The sequence below is a fragment of the Mesoplodon bidens genome (assembly GCF_964165515.1).
Source record: "Mesoplodon bidens genome assembly, chromosome: 6".
Classification (NCBI taxonomy): domain Eukaryota; kingdom Metazoa; phylum Chordata; class Mammalia; order Artiodactyla; family Ziphiidae; genus Mesoplodon; species Mesoplodon bidens.
Genome location: NC_138162.1, coordinates 73,883,945 through 73,900,307, shown reverse-complemented (window position 1 = coordinate 73,900,307; position 16,363 = coordinate 73,883,945). Strand labels below are relative to the sequence as shown.

The 16,363-nt window shown below is 43.9% G+C and overlaps 1 protein-coding gene across 5 annotated transcripts in view; it reads right to left on the bottom strand.

Annotated features, from left to right (window-relative positions):
* Window positions 1-214: 214 nt before the first annotated feature.
* GLIS3 (GLIS family zinc finger 3) overlaps window positions 215-16,363 on the bottom strand; it is a 526,603-nt gene continuing 510,454 nt past the window's right edge. For 3 of the 5 annotated variants that reach the window (XM_081236438.1, XM_081236441.1, XM_081236442.1), the window contains 2 exons: window positions 11,126-11,308; window positions 5,996-10,228 (listed from right to left, as the gene is read on the bottom strand). In XM_081236438.1, the coding sequence (XP_081092564.1) occupies window positions 10,092-10,228; window positions 11,126-11,308 (320 nt within the window). In that variant the 3' untranslated portion in view covers window positions 5,996-10,091. Of the gene's footprint in view, window positions 349-5,995; window positions 10,229-11,125; window positions 11,309-16,363 lie in introns of those variants that run through there. The other 2 variants (XM_081236440.1, XM_081236439.1) reach the window with 2 other exon arrangements.

The following is a 16,363-nucleotide window of genomic DNA, read 5'->3' as shown; positions in this document are numbered from 1 at the left end:
AATGGCCTAGCTATTTCCACCCAGCATGGCACTCTTGTAGTGGGTAAGAGCAGTCTCTGGCAGAACGTCTGTCCAGTTAGCATCACAGTCTGATGGTGCCTCATGCCCAATCCAGCTTCAGCCCCTTTCCTTTCACTGGGGTCACTCTTCAAAACTTCTTCAGAATCGTTTCCACTCCCAACTCTGCCTCAGCATCTGCTTCCTGGAGAACCCAACCGCCAACGACCTTCCAGAGCCTCATACTTCACAGACAACCAGAGCAAACCATTTGAATCGCCAGTCCACTGGAATACAATAACATAAGAACAGGGATGATGTTGTGTTTTCTTTCTTGCATTATCACAGCACCTAGAACAGTAAGAGGCACACAGTGAGGGGTATGGAGCTCAGTAAACAATGGTTAGGTGAATGAACGAAACCCAAATCTCTGCATTTGCACACATTGGGATCAGCGGGGTCTATGCCAGTGCATCCTGTCTCCCCCTCCAGTTCACTACCTCTTCCTTCTGCTACACTGACATCCACCCGCTTCCTTCTGTCTGCCTTTCTCTCCCTTCCTCAGTTACCTGAGAATTTATGTTGGGCACGGTACCCTGCGCTCAGAACCACCTTCTGCAGTTGCTCCAAACCAGCTGGCCATCTCCTCTTCTGCTTCTCGTCCTCTTCTGCTTTCTCTGCCAGCTGGTACCATTCACAGCACCCACTTCCACCTGTTGGGGGCCAACACCCACCCCGAAGGCTCTACTCACCTGTGTCGACTTAAAAAAATGTATAACATGAGAGTTGTGACAAGTTTTATTTGGGGCAAAATGAGGACTATAGCCCGGGAAACAGTATCTCAGCTCTGAGAAACTGCTCCAAAGAGGTAGGGGAGATGGTCAGTATATATGTGATTTTGGGTGAAAGGGGAGTACATGCAATCAAGCACTTATTTTTTTTTAACATCTTTATTGGAGTATAATTGCTTTACAATGGTGTGTTAGTTTTTGCTGTATAACAAAGTGAATTAGCTATACATATACATAATCCCCATATGTCCTCCCTCTTGCATCTCCCTCCCACCCTCCCTATCCCACCCCTCTAGGAGGTCACAAAGCACCGAGCTGATCTCCCTGTGCTATGTGGCTGCTTCCCACTAGCTATTTTACATTTGGTAGTGTATATATGTCCATGCCACTCTCTCACTTTGTCCCAGCTTACCCTTCCCCCTCCCCATACCCTCAAGTCCATTCTCTGTGTCTTCAAGCACATCTTTTTTTTTTTTTTTTTTGCGGTATGCGGGCCTCTCACTGTTGTGGTCCCTCCCGCTGTGGAGCACAGGCTCCGGACGCGCAGGCTCAGCGGCCATGGCCCACGGGCCCAGCTGCTCCGCGGCTCGCGGGATCCTCCCGGACCGGGGCACGAACCCACGTCCCCTGCATCAGCAGGCTGACCCCCGACCACTGCGCCACCAGGGAAGCCCCAAGCACATCTTTTTGCAGAAGGTTTCTGCTAGTCTCATGAAGGTTTCTGCTAGTCTCATGAAGGTTTCTGCTAGTCATGAGGAGCAGTCGTCACCATGAAGGATTTTAGTGCTTTTGTAGATTTGAGCAGATACAAGAATTGGGCTCATAAAATCAGCTCCTGAGAATATCTAACTCTCTGAAGACCTGTTCTGCCAGTGTTTCCCAGAGCACAGAGTGCCTCATTTCTACTCTCCACCCTGAACTCCTTTCAGGGGGTGTTGAAAGTCAGCAGCTGCAGCAGCACATGATGTAATACTTGTAGAGGTAGATGGCAAGTGCCAATGGCAAGTGCCAATTTGTAGTTGACACCTGTCTCTGAAGTCACGTTCCCAAACTGTGTCCTAAGGAACACTTACCTAACAAGGCACTTATTTTTAAAATTGTCTTCTGGGTGTCAGGCACCCTATTAGGCGCTCTGTTTACATTATACTTTTTTTTTTAATTGTGGTAAAATATACCTAACATAAAATTTACCATTTTAACCATTTTTGAGTGCACAGTTTAGCAACATTAAGTACAGTTGTCCCTCAGTATCCTTGGGGGATTTGTTCCATGGATACCAAAGTCTGAGGATGCTCAAGTCTATTATATAAAATGGCAGAGTACAGTTGGCTGGCTCCAAACCTGTGGATACAGAAGGCTGGCTGTACATTCAGTGTTGGATAGACCACACTTTGCTTATCTATTCATCAGCTGATGGACATTTAGATTATTTCTACATTTTGGCTACTGTGAATAATGCTGCTAGGAGCATTGGTGTACATTTATCTGTTTTTAGTCCCAGTTTTCAATTCTTCTGAGTATGTATATAAGGATGGAATTGCTGGATCATATGGTAATTGTATATTTAATTTTTTGAGGATCTGCCAAACTGTTTTCTACAGTGCTGACAAGGTACTTTTTGGAAAAAAAGGGTTACATGGTCAATAGACTTCATCCTCTAACTCTTTCTTGGAGAGTCACAATGCACTTTAGCATAGTAAAGTCTCTGAGAGGTCCCGCAGAAAAGAAAAAAAGAAAAAACAACCCCCCCAACCATGAAAAAAACCCCAACTTTGTACAATAACTTTGACCCACCATTCCCCAAACTAATTTGAAAGTGGAACCCTTTTTTTGCAGAGTAACTGGTAACATACCATCCCCTGCTGGTTTGGGAAACAGTACCCTGAGCTCAGTGGGGCTGACACAGGAAGGGCTGGGGCTCAGGGCCAGAGAAGAAAAATCACTCACTGCCCAGAGACGGGACAATCCCCAACTCTCCAACCAGCTTGTTGGGTGACGCCTGCAAGTTACTGTCCTTCCTGGCAGCTCTGCAAATGTGCCATTTTCTGCGTGGTACACCCTTCTGCTGCTTCTTTGCTTCTTGAAGATTAACTTGACCTTTAGGACTAGCTCAGGCAGTCATCCCATCCCTCAGGGAACTGACCCCACTCTCCTGTCTCCCCAGGCAGGGATTGGAAGGCCCTCTTTGTTAGCTCTTATTAAACTACATTGCCTTGTTAAATGGTCAGCCTCCTCCACTAAATCAAGGTGGGGCGGTCAAAGTAAGTTTCCATAGACAGCCACCTGGAGAGTTTATTTAAGAATGCAGATGAAACCATCTTACCTCTAAAAATTCCAACTCAGTAACTCTGGGGTTTGCATTCGGAAGCTCTAGAGTGTGAATTTTGAATAAGCACCCGGGCAATTTTCTTGGGCAGATGATTCTTGGAATCTTCTGTTGTCAGCTATGTGAGCATGACAGCCACTTCTACCTCTGTGTATTTTACACAAAAAATGTTAAAAGAAAGAATGAATGAATGAATGAATGAAACAACCTCAATTTCCTCCTCTGTAAAAGATGAAGTTGGACTGGATGTTCTCTAAGCTTTCTCTTGGTTAAACTTCTCTTTATAAAGTTCAGATTATTTCACCCAAGACACTGTGTTCCCTGCAGCTTTAGTATCCAAACCATACACAACATACAAAGCCAAGCACACAAAAACACCAGGGAGACCCACTGAAGAGGATTTAGTCCATGCTAGGACTTAAAAAATGCCCCAGGACTCATGAACAACCATACTTTTAAAACTATCAATTTTATCACAAGCTAGAGATACAAAGAGAGTATACACTCATGACCATGTGAATTCAGTCTCATTCTCTATCATGAGCACGAGTGGCTGACAGGCAGCACTGTGAGGGCTGACAAACCCTTAAGTTCGGGAATTAGGGAGCTAGACATTGCGGGAAACCAGAGGCCAGAGAAGGTGCTGGGGTGTTAAGCCCCTTCTCCTGCTACGAGGAGAGGGCACAGACTGTTAGCGCCGTCAGTGCCCCGACTCTGCTCCAAACAGCTCAGTGGAATCTTTGGACATAAAAACACAGACTCCTCTCCCTGAGAACGCTGCAGGTTTTGAGAGGCAACTCCAGCTTCTCATAAGAGCTATGGCCTGAGAAAAATGAAGTCTCCCATTACTTACAACCTCTCAGCATTTCAGAGGAAACAGTTGGCTATGGCTGCCAAGATCCAGCAAATATTTGGTTAGCTTGGAAAGAATGGGTGCTCATTTTCCAATTCTCACACATTTCTCTATGCCCAGTTCTTTTTATTAAAAACTTCAAATCCAGAGATAAAGTCAAGTGGCACTCCAGGCTCTAAGCATTCATCTGTATCCCAGGGAGCAGAACCCAGAATCTAAACAAACAAAAGCTTAATCAATAGAACTCATGAATTTCCTCCAGGAATAAGACCCAACATAGCCGAAGAATAAGAAGAGGGGCTCCTCACTGTGGTTTTCTTTGGGCAGATATTTATGGGAAGGGCAGGGGAATGTTCCCTCAGTTGACTAGGGACAGTACACTATGGCCCATGGCAAATCCTGCCTGCTGCCTTTTTTGTTTCTTTCTGTATGGCCTGTGAAATAAGAATGTTTTTTACATTTTTAAATAGTTGACAAAAATCAAAAGAAGAAAAATATTTCATGACATCTGAAAACTATAGGAAATTCAAATTTGCGTCCATAAGTAAAGTTTTATTGTAACACAGCCATACCCATTTGTTTGTATATTGTCTATGGCTGCTTTTGAGCTACAATAAAGTTGAGTAGTTGAGACAGAGATCATATAGCCCTAAAAGCCTAAAATACATCCTATCTGGCCCTTTGCAGAAAAAGTTTGCAGACCCTGGGATTAGAGGATATAAGAGTTGACCTTCCCTGGCATTTGAACTAAAAACTAAAAAAATATGTATGCACAGTTAAATTACAAAACAAACACCTGTTTAACCTAACACATGGGTCAGGAAATAAAACACTGTTGGTCAGCACCCCGGGAGTACTCTGGGTTGCCCTTTCTTCCTGACCAGAGTTCACCAGTATCTGGACCTTTGTGGTAGTATATTCCTTGCTGTTGTTTATACTTCTGCCCCCTAAGCAACTCTATATTTGAATTTTGTTTGTTTTTGAACTGTGTATAAATAGAATAACACTGTATATTTTCTTTTCTGTCTTGTATTTTCTTTCAACACAGTTCATGAGACTCAGCTCTGAATTACTGCATGTGGCTGCAGGTCTGTGACTGCCTTTGCTGCACTGCATTGCATTTCATTACTTTAGCACAGTTCACTTATTCTTTTTACTGTTGGTGGACAGTTGGGTCATTTCCAGTTTTTGGCCATTGTAGATAGCATTGGACATCTTATAACTGAGCCACCATTGACTCCCAAGAGAGGAATGGAATTGTTGGATAGCAGGATATGTGTATCTTCAACTCTACCAGTTAATGCCACACCGTCCTCCAAAGAGGTTGGACCAAATCACCCTGCCACCAGCTGCCTCCCTCTAGGGAGTAGAGACACTTTGTATCTTGTCAGTCAGCACTATTTTCACCTCCAAAGCCTGAACCACATGAGTTTGCTGCATGTTCCCCCAGCACCTTGAAGAGACAGATGAGGTGTATGGGAGCCATCATCCCTTCTGCTTTGTATCTTCCATTAACATAATTCTCAAGTCTTAAAAATTCAGTGAGAAAACTGTCAATTTTCTAAGAATAATCCTTGAGATAATGTGATGTCTTTTATTTAGAGTGCTGTGCTTGGCTCACGGGTCAGTCAGATGTGTGAGTGTCCTGACAAGCCTTTCCCCTTCCCTGCCCCCTAAGGATGGGAGCTGAGGAAAGAAGCCTATCAGACAGGACAAGGAATCTGGGAAATGATAACTGCCCCTTTCTCCTTTGGGAAACCAGAGGACTTAAAGGTCAGGTTATTAGTTCACAGGAAGCTGATGCTTGTGTCTTTCTTGGCAGGGTTTTAGGAAAACTGGGCAGAAAGGGCCCACTCCAATGGCCAGCATGCCGAAACCCCATCACCTGGAGGACCATGCACTAGAGGCATTTCTGAAGCATGATGTAGCACTACATTGAAAAGGCACAAATAAACCCCAAACCCTAGCACACATTTATCCAGTTTTTGAAGCAGATTAATAGAATAACCAATAAAACATGTATAAAAGCTTTAATTAAATCTGATGAAATAAAACTTCATGTTTTATTTATGGACACTCCCAACATGTAAAGGATTCAGGGACACATTCATTTTTACTGCCATTTCGTCCTCATATCTATAATTAAATCCAGGCTGCAGCTCTGGCCCAAAGCGATGCGTCATTTTAAAACTGGCCTTGGACACTCCCTCCCCCACCCCCATCTGCTTTTAATTATAACTACCAATCCAATATGACTGAGGCGGATGGTAAAACTAAACAAAATAATAAAACAAACAAACAAAAAATGGTTGTTGCCATCATGTTTTAAAATGACATGCTAAAGGAGGATTTCAGGCAGGTGGGCGCATCCTCTATTTCCAGTTTTATTATGTACCAAGTGCACAATCCCTTCATTTTACTTTCAACATAAAAAAAGGACTTCATGAAACAAGACAAAATAACTTATGATTATATGAAACATAACTGTGACAAATCACAAAACTATACATATTAATAGAAAAAAGTGTACCTAATTCTTTAAAAGATTTATGACAATAAGCACCAGATGTGCCCCTAGAGTAAAATCAGCCCCATATCCAGTATGATATATGCAGTTCATTTCTCTACGTGAGTGTATATAACTATGTACAAGAGTCTGTGTGATTTATGGGAAACAGATTTCCACTTTTTTCCCCCAAAGTGCTTTATGTCAGCAACATTACACAGGATGCTCTGCTGTCTGTACAAAATAAATCTCTTCTTTCCTACACTCGCCATCTCTCCAATGAGTGTTTTTTTTTCTTTACTCATTGCAAAAAAAAAAAAAAAAAAATGTAACCACAGAAATTCCACACCACCAACAAAAAGTGCCATTAAAAATGCTGCTATAAAACAACATGGTCAAAACAGTCAAATAAAATACCAAATAATTAAATTGGACATTTACAATCACTATTCCCAATACTTCAAGGCAACTGGGAAGCAAGGTTCTTGGATAGGGGGTTGAACACTTACCTCTGTTCTAGTATGCTAAGTGCTTGACAGCTGCTAATTTTAAAACAACAGAACAACACCAAAGCTCTGTTTTATCAGTGGAAACTTTGCTGTGATTGACTGAAGACCTTTTGTTCATTTTGGAATCACCTAAATAATTTGGGGTAGACATGGGTAATGGGAGATACCCCACAGGTCTAGTAAATATTTAAATAATATTTAGCGGCTGATCAGAGGCTAAATTACAACTTACATTTTGATGCAGTCCCTTTAGGGAATTAAGACAATGCAGCAAGTGAAATGTCTCTAGGCATACTGATTTTTTTTTTTAATGTAATAGGATAATTGGCTTTGTGCTGTGTGTATTTTCACAAGCACCAGTCTTTTAAAAAAGGGGAATGACAATCTCTCTTCGGATGTTTACAAAAATGGTTACATATCAAGAGTAAAAAGACCAGGAAATGGAAGGAAATGAGTTTTTGAAGTTTCTACTTTTACTGCTACAAACATAATGATGAAAGCATATATAAATCTTGTGCAGTGTGAAAGCAAGCAGGGAACAAATTTTAAGGTCAGGAGAGATTCTGGAATCTCAGGGCAGCGTGTGTTGTCTCCAAGGAACCTGGAGGTGTCATGTCCTGGGGCCCTAAGCTCAAACCTGCAGCTGAGGAGAAACATGGAAGGGGAGTGAGGGGCACTCAGCCTCACAGGCTGCACCGGGCCTGTTTCCTCTCCCAATTCCTGCTGGGGAAGGAGGCTCCGCAGGTGCGCTGCTGTCTGGCACCCCCTGGTTCCCTCGGGCCTCAGCGAGGCCAACGGGGAAGCTACAGATGTGCAGGAGGATCTCTTCCAGCCAAAGTTTCTGAGGTTCAGCTTCTGGCTTTGTCCTGCTAACCTGTTTTCACCTTAAATTATAGCAAGAAGCCACAGGCAGGCAGACAACATCAGCTGCAGTAACAACCTTGCCTTTCCATTTTTTTTCCTCCTCATCACACAAATGAAATGTGTTTTGAGTTCCCTGTAGAGGCTCCAGGATTTAGAATGAATAGATTGTCTCTCTAAGATACCAGAGCTTTCCCTTCTCTGCAGGGTGTGACAAAGGACATGGTCCCTGTTTAGGCCAAGTGACACAACCCACAAAGCCTGCCAGAGGGGTGGGACTTTGTGTGCCGTCTGAGAACTCATGTGGAAAGAAAGCCTGACGTGAATTCTTTTGTAAAGCAGAGCAGATTTTTGTAAAGTGAATGACTTGTCTCTTTCGCAGACACGGATGTCTGCATGATGGCTCTCCTCAGATCAGAGCCCACTGGCCAGAAAAACTAGACTGGCTGAGTGCACTGTCAAAATGGACCCTGCACTTTGTTCTTTATTCGGCTGATTCTACTTCGTGTCAGAATGAAGTCCGGAATCAGGCAGAACACTACCGACCGTGCAGCCAGACTGGAAGGACATGTCTGTCAGGATAAAAACTGTTACCGGATCCCAAGTCTGACACCAAGCTGTTTAATTGTCTTGTTGAAGATTATAATTATCCCAGTTTGACAAATAGCATTGTTTCATTTTCCCTCAGAGAACATTTTTAAAGAGAGAGAAAAGAAATCGTGAGAGGCGATACTTCTGGAATGTCAGAATCTACCAGGTGTTTTGGGGTTTTGGCAATTTTTATAGCCTATGTCATAGGACTCTGGATCTTTTTAATAACTTGGTAAAGGCGTCACAGAAAATGGCATTCTATTCAGGTTTGAGATCAAATGGCCAAGAGCTCTGGGTAAATTCCAGGCCCTCAAAACAGAGTTTCAGACAGAAAGGTTGCCTCCTTCTGGCCACCTTTCCAGAACTGTCCCCTCTACCTGCCTTTGGCCAGACGTTGCTCAGAGGTGGTGAGCAGGCAATGGTGGGTGGTGGGCATGTCTGAACCACAGTCAAGAAGATGGTGAGAGCGATGCAAAAAGAGGGAGAGAAGGAAGGCAAGGGAGCAACAGACAGACAGGTGAGGGGAGATCCTAACAGAGGGAGCAGAGGCTGTGCAAAGTAGCCAGACATCAGGCATCTCTAGTTTGGTTTTCTGAGAACCCAGGAGCACACCTCCGTGTGTCCCTGCTCTCACAGCTTCTAGCAGGTCCCTGGGCAGAGCACCAGAGCGGAGGCCATGGGTGAGCCAGTCAAGTGACCTTTTCCTTTGAAAAATGTCTTCGAGGTGGAGCCGCTGAAGAGTCAACTCACGAGGGTCTCTGTGGCAGCACTGGGAAGAGGGTGGCCTACCCCATGTCCCTCAGGTAGCCTTTGCTAATGCAACACTAACATTCCGGGCGCTCACAGGTGCTGCAGGGTGCGGGCAAGCAGAGCCGCAGCGGAGGCAAGGTGTACGTAGCTGGGGGCATTAAAATAATTATTTCCATCCAAAGAACAGACCTCTAAATATTTTTTTTCCTTTAAAAAGTAGAAGTAAATAACAAGTCTTTAAAATCAAAGAACTAAGATAGGTTGCATGAATATAAAACAAGTTGTAGTGCTTCTCAAGGGCCTGTGCTTGACAGAACCTTCTCATTTTGCTTTTGGAGAAACACTGAAAAGCAACTGGTTAGCGTGGGAATATCTAAGAGGAGAGAGGCAGCCAGCTCACTGGATGCCAGGCCGGCACTGGGAAACCTGGGGTCCTCCAAGAGCTGAGCCCATGCTGTGCTTTGGAAGTGGGTTCCCCTTGCTGTGCCTGGCTCTTGGGTGGGACAGTTCACTGTGCTTCTGGCAATTTGGGTCGCCCTTCCTTGTTTGGAGTTTCAGCAAATCCCCAAATTACACTTTCACGTGCACATCATCTCACTGGTGTCCTTTGAAGGTTGGCAGCCAGGAAGTAACAGGTATCCGGTAGAGTGAGACTCTGAATTCCCTTTGAAAAGAGTCCTGCTGGTCACCGGCAAACCCAGGGAGAAAAAGGAGCAGCTGCAAACACACCTACAAAGCCCAGCTCTGACCATTCAGCCCTGCCCTCCAAAGACACACCTGGGACTTGGCAGGTTCCGTTGATTCGCTTGACATCCTTTTTCTTATCGTCTGTGAAAGTATAAGAAGAAAAGGTGGCAAGGAACAAAAAGATTCTGGACGCCAGTGGTAGTGGAGGCTAGGGGAGCTCTTAGCCTTCAGTATAGACAGAGGAGAGCTGGCTAGGACAGCGATCCACAGCGCTGATCTGCAAGAACGTGGTGTCTTCAGGTCCACCGCGAAGAGACTCCCCAAAAAGGTTTGAGGAACCCGAAGGTAGATCACACACTGGAAGAGAAAGAGCGCACAAGTCAACTGCTACCTTGTCGCAGACGCTGGGCATGCAGGGAGCAAATGCTGGCTGGGGCTGAGGAGGAAACCGTGCCGGGCCAGGCCCTTCAGCGGGTCTCCCCGTCCTCGGGCTCCTTAGGTGGGGGAAGAGGCTGATGTGCAGGCAGGTGGCTAAAATAGGACTTGGCACAAGAGATGGGCTGAGTGGCAATGAAAGTGAAGTTCTGTAGGGAAGAGTGAGGGCGGCCTCAAAAAGGAGGTGATATTACGGTTGAGCCATAAAAAAGGATGGGATTCTCACAGACGGAGAGATAAAGAAAGAACATACCAGGAGGAGGAAAGAGGGAGCGAAGACAGAGAGGGGGCATGTGGGGCCAAGTGTGCTGGCAAAGCTCAGGTACAGAGCATGTAGGGAGACATGTGAGGAGGGCACATGAGACATGAGCGCAGGTCCAGAGAGTTCCATCAGGCTCAACTCCTGGGGGCTTCAAATGCCTTGCTGAGGACAGTCAACTTTATTCTCTGGGAAACTACAAACTACTGAAGGTAGCTGAACAGGAAAAGTACCTTATTTTATCCTTCATTTTTGGAAGGCAATGGTTACGGTAGCTCGGAGGGCAGAATGGTAAAGATAAGGAGCTGACTCAAGGAACTTGTTGGAAGGCTGGTGCCTAAGTCTGGGAGAGACATGGTGGCACCTGAACGAGGGTGGTGGAAGTGGGGCTGGAGAAGGGCTGGAGAGGAAGATAAGAGGAGAGACATTTCACGGGCAGACCAAACAGGATTTGATAGGGTCGTGTGCTGGGTCAAGTCTAGTCCAGGCTGGTCATGGAAAACCCACCTGATCTCACCTGCTTGTCTGCCCGAGTGTCTAAGTCACAGACACCAACACACCTGTAATGCCCGAGTGAGCTGAGAAGGCTCTGTGGAAAACGTCAAAGCCAGCCTGGCCCATAGACGTGGGGACCAGGCAGTCCTCGAAGGAAGGCACCACACTGCAGGAGCTGCTAGGCGGCATGGTTCTCTGAGAGTCAGGGTAATGTGGGGGGCAGAATGTCTGCAGCTGCCCATAAAATCCTGAAATGCAAGCATGGCATTGAGCTACTGCAGGGCACAAGTTCACAAGATCATTTCAACCTGGCTAGACCCTCACTCAGCCTGGCTTCATATGACGAAATGCCTTTAACCCTTAAGCCCACCTACAAAACCTTCTGACCAAGCATCCATAATGTACTACCTGAGCAGAAGCTCTTCTACCTCCAGGGGCTTTTTATTTCTTGCTCTAGTACCTGAAGCTGAAGGGCTTCACACCTTCCCTAGACTCTCCAAAGAGTCCTGGACACTGAAGACCTGTCCTTCAGGGGACATTCCTACCCCATGCCCTCTCACCAGGTTTTAAGTGCATCTTCCTTAACTTCTTTTATTCTATAGTCTGTTTTTCACATTTCATAAAAACCTGAATAAAGCTCTTAACAATGCTCACCTTAAAAAATGCAACATAGTCCACCTGCACTTCCAACAGATACAATTATACACATTTATATTTTTCTTCCTCATTGTTTTGAATAGGTACATAGTATCTCATAGTCAGATATGCTACCATTTACTTAACTATTATTATTGCTGATCTTTGCAGTAAATAGAAAAACTGGAAGTGAATAAACAATATAATGAAGAAATACGTGGAAAGATTTCTTAATATTTGAAAATAATCAACATTTTGCTAATCTTGTTTCATTTATCTTTTCAATTTTTTTCTTACTCAGTGGAGTTTTTCCCTTGGGGTCCTATGTGGTCCTTTTCTATGATTCTCCACACCTTCCATGATACCTTACCATTTCCCTCCTCCTCCTTGTCTCATAATAAATTTAAGTAAAAGATTACTTTCTGGAGTATACGGTTTTAAAAATATAATGAAATCTTCATTCAATACCTTATTTCATGGTACCTGTTTCCTCAACTCTAACATGTGAAAGTCACTGTCTATTTCACTGGGTGATTATGAAGATTAAGCAAGTCATTGGATAAGGAAATCCATATATAACATGTGAAAGTGCTTTATGAATGTCAGTTATTGATATCATGACTCTCTTTCTGGTGAAAAAAACAAGAGATTAGGGCTTCCCTGGTGGCGCACTGGTTGAGAGTACGCCTGCCGATGCAGGGGACACAGGTACGCCTGCCGATGCAGGGGACACAGGTTCGTGCCCTGGTCCAGGAAGATCCCACATGCCGCAGAGTGGCTGGGCCTGTGAGCCATGGCTGCTGGGCCTGCGCGTCCGGAGCCTGTGCTCCGCAACGGGAGAGGCCACAACAATGAGAGGACTGCGTACCGCAAAAAAAAAAAAAAACCCTAAAAAACAACAACAAGGGATTAGTAGAGGAAGTGCCCCAGTGTTCCTTCCACAAACATTACACGATGGTGAATACAGAACTAATTCATGGACTTTGGAGCCCTAGTCCTGTGTGCTTTCCTCCTCTAGAACTGTTTCTTACGGAGTCACCTATCAACAGGTAGGGAAGGTGCTATTTGGGTTGGGTTCTTTTTAGCTCTCTTTAAGTACAACTGAGGCACACTAACACATCCAACCTATTATGCTTACACCCTTCTCATTTCTGATTAGTACTCTCAAGGCAGACTACCCTTGGCCAGGAGGCCTGTTCTATGGTCACTAGGAATATCACCAAAGAATGTGTGCTGAACTGCTCACAAAGCCACAGACCAGCCCTCTAGGAGCTTATGATACAAGACAGAAGGATGGATACAAATTTATGAACAGGATACACTCACAGTAGAAAACAAAATAATATCCTTTGTAAGTAACCAGTAGTATACTTTATATAGAATCAAGAGAAAAATCCATATAAGGTTTGGGAGGAAGATTAAATTCATGTTAGCAGTATAGACTAGGAAAAAACATAAGGAAATTCCATGTCAAGGCAGGAGAAGAAAGAATGGAAAACTACTGGCTCTTCTCTTTGATGCCCTAAGTCTTCTGCATGGACTCAGTAGGCAGACGGGCAAAGGACCCAAACAGATCACTCAAATATGCATATAATTTATCAACCAATATGGACAACTGGCAATTCTCTAGCTGTTAAAGCAATAAAAATCAAGACAATGATAAAATACCATGTTCTACCTATCACATTAGCAAAGATTTCTGAAAGTCATTCTTGGTGCTGGACTGAGACTGGTGACAAAGGCACCTGTGCAGAGTGTGCAGACATTGCAAAGGAGTACAAGCCTCTGTAAATCACTTGACAACCTGCATCTAGAACCTAAAAGTGTTCATACTTCTGTACAGGGGAATTTTTCTTCCACGAATGTATCCTAAAAGTGTATTCTGAAAAACAGAAGAAATTCTGCAAGAGGTAGTAATCACAGTGCTAGCTGTCATAACAGAAAACTGACAAGGAAAAATGGCCACCCATAAGAGAACGGTTGAACAGTGGTACATTTACCTGATGGGAATGTTAAGTAGCCATGAAAACAGTATTTACAAGGAGTTAACATCGTGGAAAGACCATTATAAGGTTCAGTTGGAAAATAAAGCAAGATACAAAACTGAATAGGGAGACTGGGTTCAGCTATGTGGAAGACTATGTATAGCACAGATTGCAAGGCAACATATTTATAGTTGTCTTTGGGGTTTTTTTGGCTTTATGTTTTTCTGAATTTTAGTATCAGTGAAGGACAAGTACTTTGGAGCCAGACATCTTGGGTTCAAATTCTAGCTCAACTACTTACCAACTATGTAGTCTTGGTGAATTATTTAGCCTTGCAGTATTTCAGCTTTCTAATTTGTAAAATGGGATTAAAAGTAGTACTTAGGGGCTTCCCTGGTGGCGCAGTGGTTGAGAATCCGCCTGCCAATGCAGGGGACACGGGTTCAAGCCCCGGTCCGGGAAGATCCCACATGCCGCGGAGCAACTAAGCCCGTGTGCTACAGCTGCTGAGCCTGCACTCTAGAGCCCGTGAGCCACAACTACTGAAGCCTGCTAGCCTAGAGCCTATGCTCCACAGCAAGAGAGGCCACTGCAATGAGAAGCCCATGCACAGCAACAAAGACCCAATGCAGCCAAAAATAAATAAAATAAATTTAAAAAAAAAGAACATGATCAAAGAAGGTTTACCCAGGACAAAGAATGGTTAAAAAAAAAAAAGTAGTACCTATACCTTAGTGAGTTATTATGAAGATTAAATTGAGTTAATATTTACATATTATACAATATAATCTGAGAATATGATTAATATTTATATAATATATTTTAATAACATAATTTATATGTTTGCTAAATAAGAAAAATAAAAAAGTAAAATTACATCACAATAATGTAGCTCTCAAAAGTAAAATGTTTATTAAGAGAAATAAAATTTTCAAAAGGGCAACAAGTAAGTCCTTCAACAATAATCAAATGTAAGAATGGACAAGGCAGTGGGCATGTAGCTCACTTCCAGTTCCCAGGTGGAATCCTCTGGAACATTCTTGGCCCTCGGGACCTGGGCTATATACCTCTTTCCCATACTGGTTCCTAGATCCTGCACTAATTGACACACATTCTGATTTCTTCACTCACCCCCATGCAGGCTCAAAACAGCAACAAACTTGAGTGGGCTGAAAGACCTGGGATGTGCAGTTTCATTTGGGAAGTTCCTTGGACTGATCTGGACTTTGGGTACCCAGTGGCCAGGCACGTGTAATCACGGCATCGCCATCAGGAGGAAAACATTACCAGGAACCATCACAGTTGGTTTATTAGAATGTAATGTCGCCTCACTGAACAAAATAGACAATATTTGCTATTTCTATCCCTATGCTGGCTCTGTTCATATTTGTCACTCATATATACCCTGATAGCATTCCTCAGTGTAATATTAACCTTCTAGGAAGAGAGACTCCCACAACTCCCCACATAGGGACATTGATCATTCAGGTATGTCAGGGACAGTGATAGAGACTTCCACTGGCCTTTTGTGAAAACCAATTCATTCTCTCTTTCCTGTCTCCTCCCTGCTTTGAAGACATGGCAGGAATTTCACATGGCTTCAATCTACATTTGAGTGCTGTAAAGTTTAAGAGTACAAAAGGTTTGTAATGCAGTGAAATACACCCGGTGAAGTTAAATAGTAAACCCAACATCCTGAGCTCCATCTCCCAGTTTCCCCTGTCCATCTGGGTCTGAGTGAGAGGGCCGAGTGAACTGTAGTTCCTGCCTGTGGCTTTCTTGGCTGACACGAGAAACAGTCAAAACCAGAATGGCCCCACAAGCATGTTTTACCACTCTCACAGCCAACTCAGGGAAAGAAAATCCTCTTTATTAAATCCCTCCCTTCAAGAAGCCAGTTACTAGAGATGCCAAATACACTGGTGTGGATGACTGTGGTCACTCAAATCAAAGAGCTTTAACATAGCCTCTTCCCACTGCTATTTCCATAAAACTAACATAATTTTAAAAGATTCCATTAGGATCTTGCCACACACAAAAACCCAGAGAAAGCCTAACTCATTTTCTGATGAATGTCTCCTGTATTCCAGCTGCTGAATTTCATGCAGTAAGTTTGGAAGGAACACTACCTCGAGGGCCCAAAGCAAAATGCAGCAAGATGCTGGGGCTTCCCTAGTGGTGCAGTGGTTAAGAATCCGCCTGCCAATGCAGGGAACACAGGTTCGAGCCCTGGTCCGGGAGGATCCCACATACCGCGGAACAACTAAGCCCGTGCACCACAACTGCTGAGCCTGCACTCTAGAGCCCGCAAACGACAATGAGAAGCCCACGCACTGCAACGAACAGTAGTACCCACTCGCCACAATTAGAGAAAGCCCGGGCACAGCAACGAAGACCCAATACAGCCAAAAATAAAAACAAACAAATAAATTAATTTTTAAAAATGCAGCAAGATGTTAACACATTTCATGGGCATAAAACATAAGAGTGATGGCAAGGTCAGCCAATCTGTCAGTCAGTCAGTCAATGATAGTTACTGAGTGCTGGTCAAGGTGCTTTTGGAGAGACCAAAGAAGTAGAAGATAACACCTTGTCCTTGAGGATTGATAATGCAGTTGGAACAAGAACACATACACTTACAATAGCAGAAGAATGCACACATAAGTTTATGTTGGCAATAAA